Here is a 20498-nt window from a genome sequence, read left to right as displayed (position 1 = left end):
TTTGACTGCCATGTCTTCTTTTTGCCCTCCTGATTTCTTTCTTAAGTATTTTCTTGCACTTCTTATACTCCTCAAGCACCTGATTTACCCCCTGTTTCCTATACATTTCATACAACTCCCTCTTCTTCTTTATCAGAGTTGCAATATCCCTTGAGAACCAAGGTTCCTTATTCCTATTCAATTTGCCTTTAATCTTGACAGGAACATACAAACTCTGCACTCTCAAAATTTCCCCTTTGAAGGCTTCCCACCTACCAATCACATCTTTGCCAGAGAACAACCTGTCCCAATCTACGCTTTTTAGATCCTTTCTCATTTCTTCAAATTTGGCCTTCTTCCAGTTCAGAACCTCAACCCTAGGACCAGATCTATCCTTGTCCATGATCAAATTGAAACTAATGGTGTTATGATCACTGGAACCAAAGTGCTCCCCTACACAGACTTCTGTCACTCTCCCTAATTCGTTTCCTAACAGGAGATCCAATATTGCATCCCCTCTAGTTGGTCCCTCTATATACTGATTTAGAAAACTTTCCTGAACACATTTTACAAACTCTAAACCATCTAGACCCCTAACAGTATGGGAGTCCCAATCAATGTATGGAAAATTAAAATCCCCTACCACCACAACTTTATGTTTCCTGCAGTTGCCTGCTATCTCTCTGCAGATTTGCTCTTCCAAGTCTCGTTGATTATTGGGTGGTCTGTAATACAATCCCACTAATGTGGCCATACCTTTCCTGTTTCTCAGCTCCACCCATAAGGACTCAATAGACAAGCCCTCTAATGTGTCCTGCCTGAGCACTGCTGTAATATTTTCCCTAACAAGCAATGCTACTCCCCCACCTTTCATTCCTCTGCCTCGATCACATCTGAAACATCGGAACCCTGGAATATTAAGCTGCCAGTCCTGCCCCTCCTGTAGCCAAGTTTCACTAATTGCTACAACATCATAATTCCACGTGTCAATCCACGCCCTCAACTCATCGGCCTTCCCCGCAGTACTCCTAGCATTGAAATATATACACCTCAGAAGATTTTTACCACCACTCACAACCTTTCTATCAGCGGATTTGCTTAAACTTTCAATATCATTTATTTTCACCCCAGCCACACTGTCAGCTCTGGCACTCTGGTTCCCATCCCCCTGCAAATCTAGTTTAAAGCCCCCCCAATAGCACTAACAAACCTCCCTGAAAGGATATTGGTCCCCCTGTAGTTCAAGTGTAACCCATCTCTCTTGTACAGGTTCCACCTGCCCCAGAAGAGGTCCCAATGATCCTGAAATCTGAAACCCTACCCCCTACACCAGTTCTTCAGCCACTTGTTCCTCCTCCAGAGCATCCTATTCCTACCCTCACTGGCACCTAGCACAGGTAGCAATCCTGAGATTACCACCCTTGAGGTCCTGCTTTTCAACTTCCTACCAAGCTCTCTATACTCACTGTCCGGGACCTCTTCACTCTTCCTTGCTATGTCGTTGGTACCGATGTGCACCACGACATCTGGCTGGTCACCCTCCCACTTCAGAATGTCATGCAATCGATCAGAGACATCCTTGACCCTGGCACCTGGGAGGCAACAAACCATCCTGGATTCTCTGTCACGACCACAGAACCTTCTATCTGCACCTCTAACTATCGAGTCCCCTATCACTACTGCTCTCCTCTTTTTCCCCCCTCCCTTCTACACTGCAGAGCCAGACTCAGTGCCAGAGATCCAGCTACTGCAGCTAGTCCCAGGTAAGTCATCCCCCCCAATAGTATCCAATGCGGTATACTTTTTGTTGAGGGGAATGGCCACAGGGGAACCCTGCTCTGCCTGCCCTTTCCTCTTCCCTCGCCTGACAGTGACCCAATTTCCTGTCCTCTGCTCCTTTGGCGTAACTACCTCCCTATAGCTACGATCTATAATCTCCTCATTCTCCCGAATGATCCGAAGGTCATCCAGCTCCTGCTCCAGTTCCCTAACGCTGTTTGTCAGGAGCTGCAGCTGGATGCACTTCTTGCAGGTGTCGTTGTCCTGCAAGAGGAGCATTTCAACATCCTGCCTGGCATTCTCTCTACTCTAAACAATCTGAACAAAAAACTTACCGGAACCTACCCTGGCCTCTGCTTGTTCTCGCCGAAGCCTGTTTGAGCCAAAGCCGCCCCACTCTGACTCAGTCCACTCCGATGATGGCCGCTACAACGATGGCCGCTGTATATGGTGGTCTGCTTTTTAAATCTTGGCGCGCTACGTCACGCGCCTGCGCAGTGCAGACCCTTCTCCCCGAGCAGTTTTTAAAAAAAAACGACTTTTTCGACCCGAATTCTTCCGCTCACTTCTTCAGCTACTTGCTTCGACTGAAACAAGAGGCTGCTTAGCAAGATAAGAGCCCATGGAATTGCAGGGAAGTTACTAGCATGGGTGGAGCATTGGCTGATTGGCAGAAAACAGAGATTGGGAATAAACTGATCCTATTCTGGCTGGCTGCCGGTTACCAGTGGAGTTCCACAGGGGTTGGTATTGGGACCGCTGCTTTTTATGATGTATGTCAATGATTTGGACTATGGAGTTAATGGATTTGTGGCTAAATTTGCTGATGATACAAAGATAGGTAGAGGAGTGGGTAGTGTCAAGGAAACAGAGAGCCTGCAGAAAGACTTAGATAGTTTAGGGGAATGGGCAAAGAAGTGGCAAATGAAATACAATGTTGGAAAATGTATGGATATGCACTTTGGTGGAAGAAATAAACGGGCAGACTATTATTTAGATGGGGAGAGAATTCAAAATGCAGAGATGCAAAGGGACTTGGGAGTCCTTGCACAGGATGTCATAAAGGTTAACCTTCAGGTTGAGTCAGTGGTGAAGAAGGCGAATGCAATGTTGGCATTCATTTCTAGAGGTATAGAATGTAAGAGCAGGGATGTGATGTTGAGGCTCTGTAAGGCACTCGTGGGACCACACTTGGAGTATTATGTGCAGTTTTGGGCTCCTTATTTTAGAAAGGATATACTAACATTGGAGTGGGTTCAGAGAAGATTAACAAGAATGATTCCAGGAATGAAAGGGTTACCATATGAGGAACGTCTGGCAGCTCTTGGGCTGTATTCGCTGGAGTTCAGGAGAATGAGGGGGGATCTCATAGAAACATTCTGAATGTTAAAAGACCTGAACAGATTAGATATGGCAAAGTTACTTCCCATGGTAGGGGAGTCTAGGATAAGAGGACACAACTTCAGGATTGAAGGACGTCCATTTAGAATAGAGATGCAGAGAAATTACTTCAGTCAGAAGGTGGTAGATCTGTGGAATATGTTGCCATGAGCAGCTGTGGAGGCCAGATCATTGGTGCATTTAGGGCAGGGATAGATAGGTTCTTGATTAGCCAGGGCATCAAGGGTATGGGGAGAAGGCAGGGGAGTGGGGATGACTGGAAGAATTGGATTAGCCCATGATTGAATGGCGGATCAGACTCAATGGGCCGAATCGCCTACGTCTACTCCTATATCTTATGGTCTTACGGTCTTAAAAAGGTACTGGTATTTGTGTCTGGTGATGAGAAGAAACCTGTGTGGGAGAGTTTTTAAAGTGAAAAAGCCATTGCACTGGGGCAGTTCTGCTCTCTCAACCCCAGAAGCGCGGGTCCAGTGATAAAAAATAAATTTAGGTATAGCCATTAGGAGAAATCACCTCGGTCAGTATTAATTGTTTTAGAATGATGTATCAAATGGGCAGGGGCGGGAAAGGTGGTTAACGGAAACTCAGTTAATTATGAATACAATTAATTACAGCAAGACATTGAACTAATGCAGGTGCAGTAAAATTTCAATAATTCACTGAGCAGTCCCATAGATCTGTATTTGGTCCAGATATTTGGTGCTGTCCGCGTGGAGTTTGCATGTTCTCCCTGTAGCCATGTGGATTTCTGCTGTTGGTCTCTTTTCCTCCCATATCCCAAAGAGGTGCAGATAATTAACTGGCTAAGTCAAATTGAACCTTTGGCGTAGGTAAGTGGTAAGTAAGTTGGGGTGAAGATGGAGGGCACTAGAAAAAAGCTGCAGCATTACAGGGAAATAAGGAGATGGAAGATGGGACTACTGGTCCTTTCCCTTGTCATTGTACAGTACACACTCTCTAACAAAATACATACACCATTACTCATGTACAGATGTGTTAGATAAACTTTGTTCAATTTTGCCATATTGTCACTGCTTATATCAACCTAACATGCCTTCTGATCTATTAGCCAAAAATCTTCTTCCTGGATTTGCTCTGTTTCACTTAAAATGAAGGTATCCATTAAATGTGCTGTGTAGATTTACAAAGTTCATGGCCTTTAGTTAAATGCCAAGGTTAGATTTAGAGCAGTAGATTCCAAATCAGTTTTGGTTATCAGACCTGATGAAGGAATGATATTTTTTTCTGGATGTCTCTATGTGAGGAAAGAAACTTTTTTTACATTTGTAAGCCAATCTGATGTCAGCCAAAAATATGATGAAAATTAACTACCTAATAATAACTCATGGTTTGCAGTGAACGTGGGAGTGGTGAGAAAGAAATATCACAGGTGGAACATGTTTTATGACATTTTGCCATATATTTGCAGTTTTGCCAAAGAAGACCTTTGTATATGTTTTAAATGAGTTCTTTTATTTTATGGGATAAACCAGGATTTGATACAAAACAGGCATAAATGTGAGGCAGTTTATTAAACTCTGAAGTCTTTTGCTGACATCCATCTGCTCTTATTTGACTTGAATTAGGCCACAACATTAAAAACATTTCCATATATGCATTTGTCTTAAATCTGACCTGTAACACGGTAAAATTTGAGTAATACACATAAACTATCTTCTATTTGACCCAGGTGCCTGTTTTGATTTATGGTAAACAGTCAGACTCTTACTATTTGTGATTTTAAAATATATAGGCATCTTCACTGAACTGGACCATTTGTATCAATGAAAGTAAATTAATATTTTAAATTAAACAATGGCATGGTGAAGGGCTTTGTGATTTTTTTGTTATATTGAATCTGCAAAATGTGATTTATTATTTTGCAAGGAGCAAATTTAATTTTAACTAAATCAATTCAGTGATTGGAATGGAAAGGGAATATTTGATTAATGCTCGTATGTTTCGTCTTTCTGGCACAGCTTTTCCTGAATGCTTTGACGACAATGATGTTTACCCTCAGCTCTGACTTTGCTTCAGTCCTTATTCAATGGCTTTTATAACATGTCCCCGAATTGTAACCTACCTGCCTTACTATTATGACTTAACTTAATGTATTTGTAATTGAAAATAATTTCTCCTTGGTAGCTTTTGATATTTTACTTTCCTTCTGATGTGCTGTTTTGGCTTTTCTTTTTAATTTTGAACATCATTGCTTTGAGTACTTAAATACAAGATAGAGATATATTACCAAAATCACAAAGGGCTTTGGTGAGACTGCACCTTGAATATTCTATTCAAATTTGGTACCCTTGTTTTAAACCAGGACACATTTGCTTTGAGGGAGTATGGCAAAGATGCACCAGACTTGTTCTTAGGATGGTGGGTCGATCATTATGAGAAGTTGAGAAGGTTAAGTCTTCTTTAGAGATTAGAAGAATTAAAAGTGACTTCATTGTTCTTAGAGTTTTTGGCAGTGTAAAAACATTAAGGATCTTTTTCCTGGCTTTGAAACCAGAGGTTATAATCTTAAATAAGGAGTGGTTAATTTAGAACTGGGGCGGGGGGGGAGTAATTTCTTCTCTCAAAGGTTGGTGAATCTTTGGTTTTCTCTGGGATTGTGAGTTGTGAATGCTCAGACGTTGACGTCATTCAAAACGTACTGATAGATTTTTGGTTCTTAGAGGAAACAAGCGAAATGAAAGTTGGATGGAAAAGTGTTATCCAGGCAGAAGATCACCCACAAACAATAATTAATTTACTAGAGGAATTCACAGTAGATTGAGCAGTATCTTTGAGGGAAAAGAGACAGTCAATGTTTCAGGATGCAATCCTGCATCAGGACTGAGAGTGCAGGGGTGAGGTGATCAGTAGAGAGAGAGAAGAAAGTTGAGTGAGGTGCAGGAAAGAATCAGGAGTTGATTGGTGGACTAAGGAGAGTGTTGGGTGACAGGCAGGTAGGAGAGGTGAGTGGGGGTGAAGTTTGAAGACTGTGACAAGTGAATGATAGATGAAGCCAGATAAAGAGAAGAAAATGAAAATACAGATGGAGTGCATTAGGATGTGAAGAAAGGAGACAGCTTGCTCACCACAAACAACTTCTTGCAGTGATTGCAACCTGTCAAAAAAAAATACAGTGTTACCACTGCAGGATCCTGATAAATAGGAAAGGGACGTTGCATCCAGAGTTTCTCCAGTTAGCGGATGATTTCCCTCCACGCCTCTCTGACGTAGTGGAGAACCGCGTACGAGGCAAGTTACAGCAGTGGTTTGCCGTTGAGGAGGCAAAAATGGGAACATTAGGGGAGAGGTGAATGACTGAAACCAGAGTGGGGGGTGGGGACAGTGAGTGGACAGATCCATTAGAGGAAAGGGATGAAGATGGGTGAAATGGGGGCTGGGGTAGGGTGGGAATGGGTTCAAAAATGGGAGTACCGGAATATTGGAATGGAGGGAAGGAAAAGAGGGGAAAGAAGAAGGGGGAGTTACCTAAAATGAGAAAACTCAATACTCCTGCCATGGGGTTGTAGACTTCCCAGGTGGAATATAAGGTGTTGCTTCTGCAGTTTGTATTGGGCTTTATCTTGGCAGTAGGGAAAGCCAAAGATGGCAAGGTAGGAATGAGAAGGGGTCTTGGAGTAGCTTGTGACTGGTAGATCAGGACAGCCATTGCAGACTGAGCGTATGTATTTTGCAAAAAGCTGATGTAGAGGAGGTTGGATGGGGAGCTCTGAATGCAGTAGCCAAAGTTGGAGGAGATGGAAATGAACCTTTACCTCACCTAGAAGGACTGTTTTGGTCCCTGCGTGCTGGCGAAGGAGAACGTGTAAAACCAAATGTTACATCTACTGCGGGAGCAAGGAAGAGTGTTGGGGTAAAGGAGGGATTGGTATGGAAGGATGAGTGGTCCAGGGAGTCATGGAAGCAGTGGGTCCTGCAGAAGGTGAAAATTGATGTTCAGGGATGTGGCTGGTGCTGGGATCTCATTGCAGTTGATGGAAATGACCAAAGGATGATATGCTGGATGTGGTGGCACATTGAGTAACATGTAAGGAACAGAGGAACTCTATCTCTGTTCTGTCTCGGAGGAAGTGAGCTGAGAGCTGAAGGTTGAGAAACAGTAGATATGAGATTGGGCTTCATCAACCACAGCAGAAGGGAAGCCATAATTCCTGAAAAAGGAGGACATTTCAGATGTCCTTGAACTGAAAGCCTCATTGTGAGAGCAAAAATATCAGAGATGGCAGAACTGGGATAAAGTAATGACACCCTTACAAAAAATAGAGTGGGAAGAGGTAGCTGTGGGAGCTGGTGGGTTTACAGCTAATGCCAGTGGATAATTTGTTTCCTGAGATGGAGGCAGTGAGATGTAGAAATGGGAGAGAAGTGTCAGAACCATGTGGATTTGAGAGCAGGGTGGAAGTTTGTGGTGAAGATGATAAAATTGAATTCTACGTGAGTACCAGAAGCAGACTGGTACAGACATCAATATAAATGGAGAAAGAGCTGGGGAGTGGAACCAGGGAATGTTTGGAATGGCGACTCTTTCATGTAGCCAACAAAAAGACTAACATAGCTGGGGCCAATGCTTATGTCCATGGCTAAACCTGATAAAGAGAACTTGCCTATGGTATGAACAAGTTTAGTTAGGTGGATGGGAGTGTTGCTGGGTGGGGGTGGGTGCGGAATCTAGTTAGTTGGATCTTCATTGTAGATACAAGTGGAGAGCTTTTAGACATTATTGATGGTGGATGGAGGAATATAAAGACTGGGCATCAATAGTGAAAATGAGGTCTTGGGGGCTGGGAATCAGAAGCTGTTCAAATGTAGGAGAGCATGTAAGGTTAGCCATGATTTCATGAATACTGCAGTCATAGGTGTTCATTGAGGACTACCCATGGAGGTGTCGTATGTGCTCACTTAACCAGTGGAGTTTTCGTGTTGTATATTAGAAAGTTGGATGTGGAGGTAGTGATCCCTTCACATTACTGTGTTGTGATATTTTCATTTTTCAAATGAGGGCATTGGTTTTAAGGATGACAATAATTGCCCATTGCTGATTACACTTAAGAAGATGTGTGAGACACTTTTTTGAAACTACTTTAACACTCTTCTTTGAAAGTTCCACTTTTTAAGGTCTGAATATGAAGAATTAGTGATTCTTAAACTCTTGAGATCACTTTCACAATGCTGATTAAACCTGGGGCTACAACTGATTGCCGATAAACAGTCTGTTGCTTCATCAGCAGCTGTACTCCCTTACCATACTTCCCTGGAGACTGACGAGTCATAACTGTCATGCTTAAGTCTCCTGTTTCTGCAGGCAAGGTTGTTAGGAGTCATAGTCATAGAAAGGTACAGTAGAGAAACAGGCCATTTGGCCCATCTAGTCTGTGCTGAGTCATTGAAACTGCCTAGTCCCATCGGCATATACCCGGACCAAAGCCCTCCATACCTCTTCAATTCATGTACCTACCTATCCAAAGGTGATTTGAGCAATCTGACTTCATCTTTTTTTTAAATAGGTGTGAAATATAATTGTGGGTTATTTCAAAATTTTAAATTTTACTTTGGTTAGATATGACATGGTGTTTCTGTTGTTAAATAGCAATTCTTTGCTTTTTTTGGCTTACCTAATGAATTAAAATGGTTACTGCAGCCATGAACAACGGCTGTGCCTCTGGCTTACCCATCAGTTGCCACCTCATCTCAGCCCCAGATTTGCTGCTTCTGTGCTAAAATCTATCACAGTTTATATTTGTATTGCCGATCCTTCCCATCGTATTCTCATCTTGCCAGAGGCCATCTTCAGTTTGTGGCTCCCAATTTAGGTAGGCATGTGCAAACTGATGATCAAAAAAAAAATGCGGAGCCTGGAACAAGTTAGACAAGATTTGTGATGGGCAGTCGTATAACTAAGAACCATTACAAGAAGAGTGAGATTGGTAATCAGAAGAGTTCAACATTTTTTCTGTGGAGTGATGTAAAATGGCTAAGTTGCATAATGTCAAGTGGTAATTGCTGAGGAAATACATACAGTACGTATCTCTCTTAGAAATTTATTGGGTTCACTATTTACTATAATGGCATTGACATGTATAATTAAGGAAATAGTTTATTTAAAGCCTCTTGGAAAAGTAAGAAATGTTGGCAGGCATTTCAATCTAGTTTCCATTTCCTCTGTTTTGCCGTAATTAATTTTCAGTGCATTTGAAATGGCAAACTACATTTTCGCCATTTTGGGACTATAAAGTATATGTGGTGAATTTTTAAACTTCTAAGGTTCATTGAGACTGGTATATGCAAGGCAGAGCTGAAAGTGTGTGTACTTTATTCTAAGGCTGAAGAATAAAGTAGTCTATTACTTTATTCTTGTGCTGAATAAGACTCAACAGTGTCCTGGGTTTCCTGTGTATTGCCAGTTTCACAAGGGCATATTCTGCGGAGGAGTGTGACATTAAGCTGTAGCTGAGAAGAAATGTTACATCATGATGTTCCAAGATGTTGTTTTGGTCACTCTCCCCTGAACGGCTTCTTCACTGCATTTTTATTATGTGAACTGACCTTTAATGTTTTCTCACCAGAAACTGGGTAAAAAAACTGAAGGAAAAATTGGAGTGCTGCCTTCTGCACCCATGCTGAGTTTGTCGGCTTCATCAGTCAAGGAGGCCATGTCAGTCCATGGCCTCCTCTACTGCCACGATGAGGCCACACTCAGGATGGAGGAACGACACCTTATAATCCGTTTGGGTAGCCTCCAACCAGATGGCATGAACATAGATTTCTCAAACTTCTGGTAATTGCCCTTCGCTTCACCATTTTCCATTCATGTTTCCCTTTCTCACCTTATCTCCTTACCTGCTCATCATCTCCCTCTGGTGCTCCTCCCCCTCCCCTTTCTTCCATGGTCTTTTGTGCTCTCCTATCAGATTTCCCCTTCTCCAGCCCTCTTATCTGTTTCAGCTATCAACTTCCTAGCTCTTTACTTCACCCCCTCCCCCTCTCCCAGCTTCACCTGTCACCTGCCACCTTGTACTTCTTCCTTCCCTCCCCTTACCTTCTTACTCTGACTTTCCAGGATCTTGGACCAAAACGTCAGTTGTTTATTCTTTTCCATAGATGCTGCCTGGCTTACTGAGTTCCTCCAGCATTTTGTATGTGTTGTGAAGGAAAACAATGTTTTATTCCATTGTTGTTCATAAATTGTTCAAGCTGAAATGATCTGAACTGTCAACCACTTTTTGATGCTTCTTTCAGAAGATCCTGACTGGTGAAGTTAGATCTTAATTCCTGCATTGTGCCTTCCATGGAGGTGAATGTCTTTTCCCCCACTGCTCAGTAATGTGTTTTACTTCTAACTTTCCTAATGACTGCCGATTGAAACTAATAATCTATGTTGGTTTTATAGGTCACTTTACATTTCATTAATTAGGCTCTTTATCTATGTCAGGATGATAAAATAAATCATCAAGTTATTGCTTTCATATTAATTATGGACAAGTATTCTGCATGGAGTTCTTCCATAACCCTGTTCTGGAAAGCGCCTGTTATTTGTATTGTGTGCTGTTTTATGCAGTCTTGTTTAGTGGACAGTTCAGAGCATTTCGAGTAGAACAGCTTCATGTTGTCATTCTTTGTACATGCATTCTGGTCCCAGGCTTCTCAGTTTGAGTTTCATCATTGCTACCTATACAACAAGGTTGTGATCACTCTCTGTATCCGCTCCTCTCTTTGCCTTTATGACCTGTAAGGATTGTCTTCATGTACCATTGAACATCAAATGGTCAATCTGATTCTTGTCACATCCATTGGGTGAGCAACATGTCAGTTTGTGGATTTCATGGTGTGGAATGAGGCTCTCTCCAATGACCAGATTGTTCATGGCACAGAATTCCATCAGTCTTTCACCATTGTTATGCATTGTTCCACATCCATGCATTCTCATGACCCTGGTGAAGTGTGAGTTGTTATTTCCCACTTTGCCATTTAGATCTTTTTTTGCACTACATTGTTTTCCCTTTTTTATTTTCTATTTATGATTTATAATTTAATTTTTTATTATATTTACTATTGATTTGTACTCCAGGGAGCACGAAGCGCAGAATCAAATATGGCTGTGATGATTGTACGCTCTAGTATCAATTATTTGGCGACAATAAAGTAATAAAGTAAAGTAATCTCCCATGACGACAATGGCCTGGTGTTAACTCTACCACCGATTGCACCTGTTCGCAGAAGATGTCCCTTTCTTCAATCTCACTATCATTAGTTGGAGCATAGCACCGGATCGCAGTTGTGTTCACTTACTTCCCTGTCACCTGACTTTCATCAGCGTACTGTTGATAGGTTTCCACTCCAGCAAGCACTTCTCATTGCCTTTCTTCAAAATGACAGCTACACCATCATGATGCTGACTATCTTCCCTTCTTGAGCATAGAACTGTTTCACCAATTGCTGCTTTTAGTCTGCAAACCCTGTCCATCTGCTTTCACTGACTCCTAGTATATGTAGGCTGTAATGATGCATTCCAGAAGTTATCTGTGCTAGCGTGATAGGGTTATATGTGGTTCACACATTCCAGAAACAGTTTTGGTCTTGGTCTTGGTGGTGTTAGGGGCTTCCTTCTCAGTTTTCATGCCATGCAAGTTCTGGGTGGAGATTCAGGAATACAGTCACACACAGATGTTGGAGGATTCTTCATAGTTGTTTCTGTAACAGTTTTGTTTGACCAGTCAGGGTTGTTAGCCCTGAGCTGAACCCCTGAACCTGGACGACTTGTGAACCACTTTTGCTCTATTTGTAAAACACTTTTCACCTGTTTGGTGTGGTTGACCTTACCAAGAGCCAAAACATAAGGCTCTGACTGCAACTAGCATAGCTGTCTGGGTCACTGAGGCACACAAGTCTACAAACCACAACAGCATCTCAGTAGCACTACGTTTTGATGCTAAGAAGCTCAAGGGTGTCAGTGTGAGATCTGCCTTCACCATTCAGCTTAGAAACTGATATCAGGCCTTGGAAGACCTTGACAAAGATGTGTTAGTAGACAAGATTGACACAAAGTGGAAACAGATTGCCTTGGTCTTCAATGAGAACGGCGAGGCCTGTCTGGGATACAGAACTGGAAAGAAGAACGAAGAATGGATAGATAGGAAACATGGACAGCCTTAGAAGAAAGATGGAAAATTAAGGGGAAAGGGCCAGGTGCAAAATCAACGCGACTTAAAGTGAAACTTCAACCAGCATGCACTGAAGCTAACCAGAAAGTGAAGAGACTTGTAAGAAAGGATAAGAGAGTCTACATGAAAGACCTTGCAGTGCCGGCGGAAGAAGCAGCCAGTTGATATGACCAGGGAAGTATATACAAGATTTGAAATTTCGTATGCAAAATGTTCCAGGCCGGAACCAGTGGTCCCGTGAAAGATGAGGACAGTCTGCTTTAGACAACTGAGAAAGAGCAAGAAGCACAATAGACAGAGTATTTTGGAGAATTACTGAATAGACCATCACCAGATGAAGATCCTGACATGCAAGAGACAGCAGAGGACTTCAACATCAACACAGATCCACCTAAGAAAGAAGCGATTAAATAACTAAACAGCAGCAAATCTCCAGGACACGACAATTTGAATGCTGAACTGTCCAAAGCTGAATCAAAAGTTGTGGCAGCCATCATGCAACCACTGTTTACTATAACTGGGAACGAGGACAAGTACCCAAGAACTGGACAAAGGGAGTCATTGTTCGGATCCCCAAGAAAGGAGTGCTGTGATTGTAACAACTGGCATGGCATCACACTTTTGTCAATGCCCAGCAAGGATCTCGCCAAAGTCATTGTCCAGCAGATTACGGATGCTGCCAATGTGTGCTTGAGGACTGAGCAACCTGGCTTCAGGAAGAACAGAGGCTGTGTCGGCCAGATCTTCATGCTGCATAACATCATAGAACAGTGCACAGAGGGGCAGAAACTACTCCATATAAATTTTGTGGACTTGGAAAAGGCTTTTGATAGCATCCACAGGGAGAGCTTCTGGTGAATTCTCAGATCATACAGGATTACTTCAAAATTGTCCAGCTCATCCAGAGTTTCTGTGCCAACTTCACCAGCACAGTTAGTGACAGCAACTTGAGCTTGGAAGCCAAGACCAGAGTCGGGCAAGGCAGTGTGATGTCGGTGATATTATTTAACCTGGCAGTTGACTGGGTTATGACGCAAACAATGAAAGATGAGCCGAAACAAGAGAAAATCTGCAGATGCTGGAAATCCAAGTAACACACACAAAATGCTGGAGGAACTCAGCAGGCCAGGCAGCATCTATGGAGAAAAGTACAGCCGACGTTTAGGGCCGAAACCCTTCAGCAGGATTCAGGTGAGCATAGAGGCATTTGGTGGACTCTGTTTTCTACTTTGGAAAACCTTGAGTTTGCAGATGACCTCACATGACTATCATATACACATCAACACATATAAGAGAAAACTTGGTGCCTGTGTATCTTTGGTGGACAGGTTTGACTCAGAGTTAGCCAGGGAAAGACTGTGGCCATGACCCACAGTGTAGAGTCTCCCCTGCCATCAGGGCATACGGCGTCAACTTACCCGGTACCTGCAGATTCACCTACCTGGGCAGCACCATTCGGCAGGGTGGTGGGACCAAGAATGACATCCTGTGCGGACTCAGCAAAGCTAGAAACATCTTCAGAACAATGAGCAACATATGAGGATCAACCAAGTACAGCGCCCACACCAAAGTGAAGCTGTACCAGAGCTGTGTTGGGCCCACACCCTTGTGTGGGTCAGAATGCTGGAGCATGACAGAGAGTGACCATGTCCAGCTTTCATCATTTCACACCACGAGTCTCTGGAAGATCCTCCGTATCTTCCGGATAAGAAAGATCTCCAACCATGCCCTACCGCTTCAGTGTCGTCAAGAGGACAAGGCCACAGTTATCATGAGGAAGTGTTGGAGATGGACTAGCTATGTGATGAGAAGAGAGGCCAACTCCATCATCAAGACAGCACTTCACCAGTCCCCTGAAGGGCAGAGGAAACATGGGAGATCAATAACAACTTGGTGCTGTACATAGAGGCAAAACTGAAAAGCCTGAACCACACCTGGGCTACAGTAGCCAAGGACAGACAGAGATAGAGGATCTTCATGCAGCCCTAAACTCCAGCAGAGTAAGGAGCAAGTATGTTGTTATTCAGATGTGTCTGAATCAGTTTAACGCTTTATATGCATCCATACATTGGCCTCAATTGGATCTTTTTGCGTGTTTTTTTCCTGCATCTGTTAGGAGGATATCGTAATGTTTAGATTTTACTTACTGAGTTTGTTGTCATTGCTGTTCGTGTAGTTTGACAAATTGACCACCTTGGTATTTTGTTTAGATACTCTGTACTGGGCATATGTCATGCTGAGGCAGTGGGATGATCCACTCCAATGGAATAGAAAGATTTTTGTTCCAGAATGGCAAAACCAAGTTGTGGTGAGTGATCTTGCAACAAGAATTGTTGGGAAGATCAGTTCTCATAATTGTCCATCTCCATCTAAACTAGTTTTTTAAAACTTTTTTTGTAGAGTGAGCAACATGTAAAGTCAAGGCTTATTATAGCCACTGGCCACAACATGCAAATTTCGGTGCACAGTTTGCATTGCAGTGTACAATGAAAGACTTACAACTGAGGTATTTTTGTGCTGCAAAGGTTTGCCTTTCACAAAAATTGAAGTGAGTTAATACTGTGGTAAAGTTAGGTAGACATGTAGAATAGTATTGAATGATCAGTAATGATTTCACATTTTCAGACTCTGATGATTGTGTCAACTTTTTTGTGAACTAGCAGTGGCCAGTTCTTATCTCAGAGATTCAGATAAATCACTTCCTTCAGTGTGCAAGCACTTTGTTAGTTTTTCTTCGGTCGCTTTCTCGAAATATTTTTGAGAATTAGTTCACTGTTCAATAGCTCGATATAAGTGTGTCTATTCATTGTTAAAAACTGATTTAACTTTCGTCTGTCTACGTCAAGCTGCAAGTGAGCATGAGATAGCTGTAATTTATTGAAGGTCTTTATCCCAGCTGAATTGACATCCAACCTCGAAGAATGGGCGGAGAGTATTGTTCATCCTTCATTCTACTGAGGTTTACTTTATAAATGATTTTATCCACTCAATATTCCATCATAATAGATGGCAAAGGATGACAGTCTTACAACAATAATTATTCTTGTGTTAGATATACCTCAATAATCAATGCTATTCCCATCTTTTATTTGCAACTCAATATTTTCTGTGAATTCTCGTAGTCCATTAAAAGTGTCTATCATCTGTGTCAGTTTTATTGGGAACATCAGGCTATTATCATTATTGCTTCTCTTCTCCCGTTCTTATTAAAATCCACTTATTTACAAAATATGAAACTAGACTTGGGAAAGGCTTTGTTTCTTTCATTGTATTCTGGTTGTTTAAAGTAATTTATTCTTTAAGAGCAGGTCTGAATTACTCATAGCCGGCTGTTATAATTACCTGAAACTGAGAAACTTTTTTAAAAGTCATTCTCTTGCTTGGTTCAAAGTTTTCAAGTGATTCATGTTGACTCTTAATGTTGTTGAAATGGTGCCACTGAGTCTGGGCAGTGTTCTTAACCACATTGGATAAGACAAGTAATGACAATAGTTTGATGAAATGTGTTTAACTCCCATCATTTAAAAAAAAATTCACATTCAATGAATCCTTACTGCAGTTGGTATATCTTCTTGGATGCACTTGATATTTTCAGCAGCTGCTGTGTGCTTAAGGAGTAAGTAGATCCAGTTACAGAATTAAAGTTGTAATGAGAGGAAGGCAAACTCCAGCTTGACCTATGTTAAAGTAAGGTATTGTAAAACTAGATATATTTACCTTTTAATGTTTTCATATTTTTCTCCCTGTTTATTCATTTGAGCAACTTGAGAAATTTCCTGTGCTAAAGTGCTCATAGAACCTCTTCCTATCCAAGTACTTAGGGGACAAAAAAGGGCTCTCCTGTAACCACCTCAGACTCCAGAAACAAAAAATATGACCTAATCTTTGTCATTTGCGCTGTTATGTTTTGGTTGATAGAATTCTAGAGTAAAATGAAATTTCACTCTTTCAGTAAAAGCTTTGAGAACTCCAGCCTCGGTGATTTCTGTTCGACGTGTGTTCTTTTTCAGAGAAAGTACCGATCCTAAATGTCCATTTTTCACTTGATATTATTAGCAGAAAAGTAACAATTTCTTTTGAAAGATTGAGCTGCAATTGTAGAACAGCTTTAATGCCCATAGTATTATTATCATTAACTGTTTGAAAGATTAACAACTCTCATATTTTTGTCTGTAAAGCATTTTGTTCATTATATTGACAGAATTCATGACTGGTGATGTCTTCTGGGCAGTGAAGGGACTGTTTTTTTTCTGTATAAATTGTTGAAACAATTTTCCCTATATATTTCAGTATAAGCTGTTGCATGATGTTATCCTTTAGTGACCCAACTGATCCTATTTAGAAACAGCAAATGCTCGAAGCATTCAGCTGGACAGGCTGCATCTGTGAAGGTACTGGCAGGGTTAATCTTTCTGGTTCTTTGCTCTTTTATCAGAAATTGAAAGACCTGAGATATTACTCGTCTACTGACGCCCCAATTCCTTTTCTTTAGTCTGAGTAATTTAGCATTATTTTGTTTTCTGGATGATTTTACTGGGTTTATGCCCATTACTGCTGCTGGTGTAATTGTTTATGCCTTTTAATGTGACATGCCTAGGGCTCGACAGACTGGGATTCTTTCTGGCATATCAAGTTTGGCAGGTATGATAATTCTTGTTTATACACCATGGTAATGTGACAAACAACGTGTCAGGGCTTTGAATTTCCACTCACATCTTTAAACACAGAGATGAGAGTAGCAGGAATACAGATTTGGTACTGTAAGTTGGACATCTGCCTTCATACCAAACGTTTGGGTTTGTTGTGCACGTAATGGAAGCCAAGCGATGAATTTGAAAGTAAGTTACTTGTGATTCTGGGGATTACACTTGAAAAGTATCCAATTCAGGTAGTAAAATCTATTTAAACTCAGAAAATTATCTGAATGAATTTGCCAGTTATGTATATTCTGATCTGGTAACTTGACTAGCTTCATCAATGGTTTTCTGCTGGCTCATTGAAGTCAACCTTTATTCTAGATAGAGGATTTTAAACTTGCCAATTATATCCATGAAACGTACAACTGCTAGTTAGACTATTCTGTGTGCCTAATACATTGTATTTCTCAAGGTTTTGTAAACTAGGTTGTATCAAGATGGTCTTTTTCAGTTGTTCTATTGTTAAGTATTTGAGAAAAGTATTGAGCATTTTCAGTTTGAGAGCTAAGTTGGAAACTTTACTACTGATCTATATCACAGTAGCAACAGAACTACTACTGACAGCACCAGAGTCGCGTTGAAGAGGCTTGGACCCAAACGTCAACTCTGTTTCTCTCTATTGATACAGCCTGACCTACTGAGTTCCTCCAAAATTTTGTATGTGTTATTCTGACAGTACCATTGCTAAGAAGCAAAATGGTTCAAGTGTTTTCTCCCCCTTGGCAAAATTGCGTGTATGGCTAAGACAAAATGGGGTTGAACTGTGATTGTTCCCTGCAATTGAATAGACTAATAATGTGAATTATGTAGGGCTATATTTGAAGAATGGCAATGAAGAACATAAGATGATGGCTAACATCTTTTCATTCAGTCTTTTCCAAGTAAATGAGATAAGTGGAGAAGAAAAAATAAGAGGTACTCAAAATAGTTGGGTCCTAGTTTGCCCATTATCTTTCCAGAATTTCTAATAGTTGACTGAGGGGTGAGGACCGTATGTTGGACTGGCATGGCATCTTATTTTTTTTAAAAGTGGAATTGCGAGTCTTGATGGGTGTAGTTCAGGGGTTCCCAGTTTTTTTTTTATGCCATGGAGCCTTACCATTAACCGAAGGATCTGTGGACCCCATGTTGGGAACCTCTGGGGTAGAGAGTGGAACATTTTGCAATAAAATTGCTAGATAACATAATTACAGCAGTTATCTGTGAGTAAGACTCCTGGTACCCTGCATTGCTGACCTCACCTGAGTATACAGAGTGAAATTGTTGTGGATATGGCAGGTGAAAGCACTACTATTGATGCATAAATTTCACATTCCTTGGGAGAAACCTCTTTGCTTTTACGAAGTAAACTGATTTTTTTTAAAATTCAAGAATATTGATATTAACTTAAGGGGTTCAGGATACCCCACTGACTTTATTCTGTGGGGTTCACATATCTCAACCCAAAAGACAAATTGCTGGACATCTGTTGGACCCCGGTATGGCTCAGGAACTAACATCTCCATGGTAATCAATTATTCCTCAACTTTGACCTGCTGTAGTCCACCTTGTCTCTGACACGAAGACTATGATTGGAATTAGAACAAGCTCTCTCTACGCCCCCCCAACAAAAAACAGCCACATTGCCTTGGTTATTGTCATGATGGGAATTTTCTTCTACTTTGTACTCTTCCCATGTTCAACACCAATCTATGACAAACTATAAAGATGATGTCTTGCTTTAGAGGCCAACTCTCAGAGTACCTTATTGTGATGTAAAATGTGTACGATAATTTACAGTATAAATTGTTAGTAGTCTTGCTTTGAAAAAAACTGCTTAAAATAGGTCACTGTAAACATGTTTTTCTTGGGAACAAATATCTAACATTTAATGCTATGGCAACCACAAAGGAGTGTTGTTCCAAAACAAGCCTTCCATTTAGACAACATTAATTTATTAATTTAAGGAAGTTTTTAAGCAGTTCAGTACAGCAGTCAAATTGTTGAGTGTGCGTCATTTGGTTGAGCAAAATGGGTGTGGAACATATAGACTATATTTTCAGAAGTAAAACATACTGGAAATGACACAGAGTTCATCAGCATATGAAAAGCATTGAATGTTTCAGCTACAGTCCTGAATATTTGCTGGAAATGTATTGCAGCATTGTTATATGCATTGAATGAATATTCTGTGGAAATTCATTATAACCATCTCTGATGACCTGTTTACTATTCCTTGTAATAATTACATGTATTATAGATCATCCGCACTTTTCTAGGTACAACTTCACCTTTTTCTCAACCCATAAATGTGTAAGAAAATATAAACCCAGGATATTATGACAAACAAAACTATATTCTGCTGATAAAGGAATTACCCCAGGAACTGTGATCATATCACCTCTGCCATTTCTCTAGATGTGCTTGACTCTAAAATCTGTGCAGACAGTCCAGGCAAACATGTATGCAGAAAATCCACATCACCCTGCAGGGTGACTGAAATAGGGTGTAATACAGCAATATGTTTGATCATGAGTGTCTGTTACAACTTACTGCTACTCTGCTTTCTTTGATAAAAGAAGACATGTACTGCCCTGTACCTTTCTCCTGAGGCTAGGCTTGGTCTGTAGTTGGGGGAGAGCGTATCTGGAAGTGGGGTTAGGGTTTGGAACACAGCAGTTTAGTGTGTGGGTTGTATCAGACTCAGAATTAGAATCAGGTGGTTTTTCTTTCAACTATTCTATGGTTTTTCTGTACTTTATGGCTATCTGGAGAAGACGAATCTCAGAGTTGTATTCTGCATAAGTGTTTGATAATAAAATTAACCTTTGAACCTTTGATCACTGATATATGATGTGAAATTTATTGTTTTGTGGCAGCAGGACAGTGAAAAGACACAAAAATTGATAAATTACAAAAATATGTGGTGCAGTAAAATTTTTAAAAATGAGGTGTTCACAGGTTTACATACTGTTCAGAAATCTGTTCGTGGAGGGGAGGAAGTGTTGAGAGCGGGTCTTCAGGCTCCTGTACCTCCTCCCTAATGATAGAGAGGCTGGTTGGCTTAATCAGAGGTGGGCGTTGCAATGTGGCTGCTGTACAACCACGTGACGGAAAGGTCACATGGTTTGGAAGTGAATGGATTTGTTGGGGGAAGAATCCTTTGGTGGGGGGAAAAGGATTGGACACATTTCTCACTTACTTGCAAGTTTTTCAGTTTTGCACTGCAGGTAAAAGACACATTCTTCTGGGACATGAGATTCTGCAGATGCTGGAAATTTTGAGCAACAGCCACAAAGTGCTGGAGGGACTCGGCAGGTCAGGCAGGGAGCACGCTTGGGGCATTGCACTGCAGTATTTCAAAGTCTAGGGGAAGTCAAAAACAAGTCTTTGATCAGCTAAACATGACAGGCACCTTTTTCTGAACAACATGAAAAACAAAGTTCTATAGATGAAAGATGTTATCAGGTAGAACACTGATGTG

The 20498-nt window shown here is 41.2% G+C and overlaps 1 protein-coding gene across 3 annotated transcripts in view; it reads left to right on the top strand.

Annotated features, from left to right (window-relative positions):
- Positions 1-20498, top strand: part of fgd (faciogenital dysplasia) — a 267818-nt gene that overhangs the window by 104667 nt on the left and 142653 nt on the right. Inside the window, exon 1 of one of the 3 annotated variants that reach the window (XM_072280393.1) lies at positions 15890-15954. The exons of the other annotated variants lie outside the window; for them this stretch is intronic. Coding sequence (XP_072136494.1) covers positions 15915-15954 — 40 coding nt within the window. The 5' untranslated portion in view covers positions 15890-15914. Of the gene's footprint in view, positions 1-15889; positions 15955-20498 lie in introns of those variants that run through there. 3 annotated transcript variants of the gene reach the window in all.

Source organism: Mobula birostris, chromosome 16 (assembly GCF_030028105.1).
Source record: "Mobula birostris isolate sMobBir1 chromosome 16, sMobBir1.hap1, whole genome shotgun sequence".
Taxonomy (NCBI): Eukaryota; Metazoa; Chordata; class Chondrichthyes; order Myliobatiformes; family Myliobatidae; genus Mobula; species Mobula birostris.
The sequence above is the reverse complement of the archived record's forward strand: the minus strand, read 5'-3'. Positions and strand labels throughout refer to the sequence as shown.